Here is a 6,000-nt window from a genome sequence, read left to right as displayed (position 1 = left end):
CAAATGGACTAAAAAGAGATGGATTAAGAATACAGTGCTAGTTAAGTGTTATTTTCAGCTCATTGTGGTACATGGATGGTGGTTCCTTTTTGCTCGGTTATCCGAGTCATAGTGAAACCGGACATTGGGGTTGTACGAGAAGAAGACCTACCATCCTCTCTGTTACATAACAATTAAAATAATAATATTCTTGTATACATGTATAAAATTTGTAGCTTCTGCGGCTACAAGAACTTTGCTTGCTGCTGGAAAGATCTATTTGTCCCGCACTTCTTTTGATTTTGCCGATAGGAAAATGTAGAGCCCAGCAATCACCACTGTTGTGCCGAACAAACTGCACATGTAGAAGAAAGAGGAACATGTCAACTCACTTTTGGCCAACTATAGTAATTATAAAGAAGTAAAACCTTTTACTTGAATCGGAAAGATGGCACAGGGAGAAGAGGGAGAAGAAGCGAGAAGGGACAAACCTTCCTGTCGTAATCTCGTCGCCTATAAAGATGGAGTCCAACAAAACAGTGAATACCACTGACAATGGGCTGAACATTGGAGGATATGCTGGGCCTCGCTTGGCCACAACCCATGAGTTCAAGCTATACTTCCCCGCCGTTGCAAGTGCCCCCTACATCAAATAATTTTCATGTTGATTTCCTAGTGAATAAGTTTCCATCCAGGTTTTTCATTTACCAGTGATTTTTAAAATTTTGGCAAACCAGTTTCAAAGAAATTTTGTGCTGCTTAGATTCAAATATGTCTCGGATTGTAATATGGTTTTACGGGTGTTTGCTAGACCCATTTACTCACGGAGTAGAAGATGGTCAGAAGGTTGAGATCCCATCCTAGCTTCCATGCGCTCTTGTCCCTACTCAATATTATTCCAACTAGTGCTGTTTGAAATCCTCCAACCAAGCATGTCACCATGGACGACCAATATTTGTATGGATACACCTTCATAACCTTTGACTGCATGGAAATAATGAAATTATTTCAAGCTATAATTTCAACTAACAAAAACAATATATGAAGATAGAAAATGAATGTTCTAATTGTCCCAATCTCATGCCGAACTCCTCCTAGCATGCAACAAGATCATCGCCAACTCATTCATGACATGCAAAGAAAAGCATTGCTAGTTATATACATGCTTTTTTTATTGATTTATTAGATGCACACTGATTACTCAACCAATTAAAATCATGGTCAACGATGAACACATATAGAAATGGTCAACGATGAACACATCTAGAACCAATGTTCAGGCTGTGTATACTTCAAAGGTTGTAGTTTTGGTACTGGTACGGCGGTAACTTCATAATTAATGGATGCTAACTAGGGAAAAGGATATTGTCGGAACATACCCATATATGATCTAGTTTGAAAGCTCTTATCAATACAAATTAAGCTGACAATGAAGACGGATCTCAAATTTTTTGGTACGTTTAGGGAGATAAAATAGTTTGAAGATTAAATGTACCAACAATTATGATGATGTCATCACTTCAGCCTCTTAATGCATGCATGCAAGTATATCTCTCCCATACTATCTTTCCTCTCCTATCATCATGTCTACCTAGTCCAATTCTAAATAATTTAACAGACTTAACAAAAAAGAAGAGGATAGCAGCAACAAGTCATTGCATACTCGGTCACCTGAATCAGGTACCAGCAAGCAAGTGTGATGCTGCTGCCTACCAAGAATATTGTTCCTCTTAGATGATTGCCTGCAACCTCTGTCGTGTTTTGCCCCATGTGGTGCAGAATAGGTTTCCAAAGATGCAGTGTCTTGCCCTTGTAAAGGCTAATGAGCATTGTACCTCCAACCGAGAGCACAACGCCTACGACCTTTAGTGATCCAGCTATGCTCCAGATTTGCAATGTCTCCATTCTAATATGTGCAGGCATATCACATACGTGTTTTGGAAAATAAGATAGAATAGTGGTTATTGATTATCAAGAAGTTGATTTTGGGTCTGGCAAATCAAGACCGATGTTTATTGTGAATGAATACATGAATAATGAAATAACTTTGGTACCTGAAGACGAGCGAGAGAATGAACGTGACCAGTGGAATTATGTTCAAAAAGATGACGGCATAAGCTGGCGTTGTATCACGGAGACCATAGTAGTATAGGCTCATTGGCACTGCGTACCTACATACATGACATGTAGTTCATGTGATCCAATATTTTGTTCACACAATTCATCCTCTAATCAGTATGCATTAGATTGAAAGTGGCTACTTTTATCTCAATTTCCTTCGTGGGGTACTTAATTTTCTCTCTAATCGAAGCTCTTTGCAGCCAACCACTATGTATACACACGATTGACCTACAGAACAAGTGTACCCTATTACTAATCACTATAATATAGAGTCTTTGACTTGGTTCATATTTTGGTCAAGCATCTAACTGAAGTTTACTCATAAGACACTCTTTTGAGATTTTTAACATGCATGGCTTTAAGAGTAGACCTTGCTAGAGACCAATTGTATCCCGTTACTAATTATTATAACATGTCGATTTTAACGTATCATGAGTTCATTTGCTGGTCAAGCATCTAACCGAAGTTTACTCATGAGATACTCTTTAGGAGATTTTTAACATGCATGGCTTTAAGAGTTGACCTAGCTAGAGAACAATTGCACCCCGTAATAATCACTATGATATGGTGGCTTTGACTTATCACGAGTTCATTTGCTAGTCAAGCATCTAACCGAAGTTTGCTCGTGAGATACTCTTAGGATGTTTTTAACATGCATGGCTTTAAGAGTGGACCTAGCTAGAGAACAATTGCACCCCATTACTAATCACTATAATATGGAGGCTTTGACTTGATATCATTTGCTGGTCAAGCATCTAACCAAAGTTTGCTCAAGAGATACTCCTTAGGAGATTTTTTTTAACCTGCAAGGCTTTAAGAGTTCGAGATGAAGTACAAAAGTAGGGAACACACACATTGGAGCCCACGTCTCCCGTTGCTATGTTGACTTGATAGATAACAACATCATTATAATTTATATTTCCACTACAGCGCGACGTATGGGGAACGATTCGCCCTACAAAATCACCGATAATTTAAAAGCTGCATTGTCGGTACCGATAAGAAAAAAGAACAAACTTGACAATGTCTCGCAGTTTTATATAGTACCACTGCAGTTGAGAAGCCGGAGGCTATAACCCGTGGATTGAAATAATAGGTTTGTGCTACACTTGTGCCAGAAGTAGAGTGCCCAACACAAGTGTGCTTAAATTACCAGTATAGTAACTGCATGTTGTGGAGATAACACACTTTCAACAACATCGTTATATAGTATGTAGTTTATAATGTTACAATTGTATCTTAGTATGTAGTTGAAAGGCCCAATCCTATATCTTGCGGATAGAAAACAATAGGTTTGTGCTTCACTTGTGCCCACAAGTGGAGTCCCCAAGACAAGTGTCGTCTCAAATGCTTGTTTAATTGACTGCATATGTTGTGCAGGAGCTAACAAACTTTTAATTAATCGAGAATGTAGGAGAAGCTAGTACAGTATGCATATATAAAAGGACATCGAGAGATCGGCCAGCTGCATGAGTAGTGCGATGTGCTAGCTTCACTGAGATCCACGTTGTCTGCCACTGAAATTAAGTATATCACTGAACCTGAAGCTGGGACGTAGTGGCTCGTTTGGAGTTTTGGACGTGGCCTAGACCAGGACATAGGCGGTATCACGCACTAAACTAATAGCCTGCATTTAGTTAAGGGGGTCATCCAGACCGAGTCTCCCGTGGTCTTGCTACGTCCGCCCTGGCTAAGGCGTGCATGCATAGATCGAGGCAGTACCAGAGCAACGTAACGAAAAACAGTTCATGGCAACTATTTGCGCGTCGACAGCATGCAGGTGCGATGTATGTACTGACTGTCCGGTCAAAATGTATGTACTGACTGCGTACCCGATGAAGGCGTTGAGAAAGATCCATCCCGTTGCGTGCCAACCCATCTCCCTCCACTTGCCCCTGCATGTACGCGCACAAACGGAATCCACAGCTAGATTAGCTGGTTATATAAAATCCATGAGGGATCAGGACACCGTCAATGATGAGTTGGAAGATACGTAGTTTTTTGCATGGGAAGACACTCAATGACACTTACATCCAACAATTACGAAAGACACTCAAAGAAAATAGTAGCGGGTACAACAGAAAGATAACAAGAAACAAAACAAACAGTAAAAGTAAAATTACATTGAAAACCATACTTGCCATCTACTTCCTGCTATTATACGCTGTCCGCCAAATTTTGAAAATTGCACTGAACGGGTAGTAAAGGAAATGAACATTTACATGCAGCCTCACCATGCCAGACTTTGAAGATCGCAATAACGACTCGTAGATAGAAAAAGGATATAGTAACCACTAAAGGAACATCGGTTGGAGATCACCTCACACAACATGGCTTGCAATCTTTCACCACTAGTCTATAGGGTTGGGGAAACTAGACTGTACCGCACGGCATATTGAAAGAAGAGGTCGAAGTAGCCATACCAAGAGCTAGTCAATTGTTTCTTTTAATTGAAACAACAACTGCCAAGATTCAACAATAGCCAACAGGCTTTGGTAACACCTACCCTTACATGCTCTTCGTTGACGTTGGACCAGACATTGTCTAGGCAGGGAGAGGTCGAATCATTAATTCTACAGTTACGGGCTGCACCCTACGGGCATACGTGTCTCAATTTTAATCCCGCTCCACCCCTGATTTTCAACTGTGGGGCCTGGTGCTTTCCAGTCAATTCAAAACCACCACCTCGCGGATGCCGCCAAGGACCTAACAGCGCTGCTATACACACAACGACTGTGTGGCCGATGCCTGCACGATTATTACGTGGCAGCACCAAAAGTGAGCGTGCACGCAAGAGCGGTGTTGGGGAGAAGGTGAGATAGGATTTTCAGCACCCGGGTGCCCCTACACCCTCTATGAACAGTAAATTCAAAACAGATTTAAAAATCAAAAAAGTCTGAAACTTTGGGACATCGAACATGATCAAACTTTTTATGATCTTGCAAAGTTTTAGCTAAAAATAGCATTCGAATAGCCCTCAAATAAAAAAACAAAATCATTGTTCGAACTTTAAGTACATTTTTGAACGGTGATTTTGGTTTTTTGTGAGGGCCCCATGAAGGTTATTTGTTGCTGAAACTTTGCAAGAACATCAAATCTTTGATCCCTCAAAGTTTCAGGATTATTTTTTAAAAAAGTCATTTTTTTTATTAATTTACTTTTCATGAGGGCGTAGGGGCACCCGGGAGCTGTTACGCATTTCTTGGAGAAGGTGTCATTCGCAGGTTATGCGTAGACTGTCGTCCGTGGAGGAATTTCCAGGAACTAAATCTGAGCGAAATAAGGACCCACTAGAATGAAGAGAAACGGACATGTCCCCTACTTGTCTTGCCACCGACACGGCCGCCGGACAGGAGAGAGGAGGGGCAAAGAGACGACGGTCTGGAGGAGAGGACCTTGGGTGGCAGAAGGGTGTTGGGAGCGAGGAGAACCGGTGTGCGAGAGGAGAATTTCAAAGAGCCCGGGTGGCAGTTTTTAAAGTTAGAATAACTGAAAACTAAGTGTAATTAATTGACGGTAAATAGATAGATAAGCATGCCGCACTCACGTACTTTTCGAAGATGAGCGCCAAGGGGAGGATGAAGGCGGCGCCGAAGAGGCTGCGGTACGCGAGGAGGGCGAATATGAACATGCCGCCGCCGATGGACACCTTGGACAGCAGGATCATCCCCGTGATGAAGAGCTGCACCAGCACCATGGACGCCGGGGCCTTCCACTCCCACCCCGCCACCTTCTTCGTCTCTGCCGCCTTGGGCTCCGCCTTGATGTCCACCTTGATGTCCGCCTTGATGTCCATCAGTCACCGGCGATCGTTGCAGGCTTTGCAGCCGGCTCGATTGAAGGATCTCCGGCTGTATATCTATGGACTACAGGTGGTGGACAGGGCGCCTATCCTACCTT

At 42.1% G+C, this 6,000-nt stretch overlaps 1 protein-coding gene across 1 annotated transcript; it reads right to left on the bottom strand.

Moving 5' to 3' along the window:
- Window positions 1-255: 255 nt before the first annotated feature.
- LOC125518368 (WAT1-related protein At5g64700-like) lies at window positions 256-5,896 on the bottom strand. Its single transcript, XM_048683238.1, has 7 exons — window positions 5,652-5,896; window positions 3,933-3,995; window positions 2,034-2,150; window positions 1,651-1,885; window positions 805-963; window positions 471-622; window positions 256-334 (listed from the first exon to the last, which is right to left on the bottom strand). The coding sequence occupies exons 1-7, from the start codon at window positions 5,894-5,896 to the stop codon at window positions 256-258; spliced, it is 1,050 nt and encodes a 349-aa protein (XP_048539195.1).
- Between the last annotated feature and the right edge of the window lie 104 nt (window positions 5,897-6,000).

This window comes from Triticum urartu, chromosome 7 (assembly GCF_003073215.2).
Source record: "Triticum urartu cultivar G1812 chromosome 7, Tu2.1, whole genome shotgun sequence".
Taxonomy (NCBI): domain Eukaryota; kingdom Viridiplantae; phylum Streptophyta; class Magnoliopsida; order Poales; family Poaceae; genus Triticum; species Triticum urartu.
Note: the sequence above shows the minus strand (reverse complement) of the source record. Positions and strands in the feature narration are given on the sequence as shown.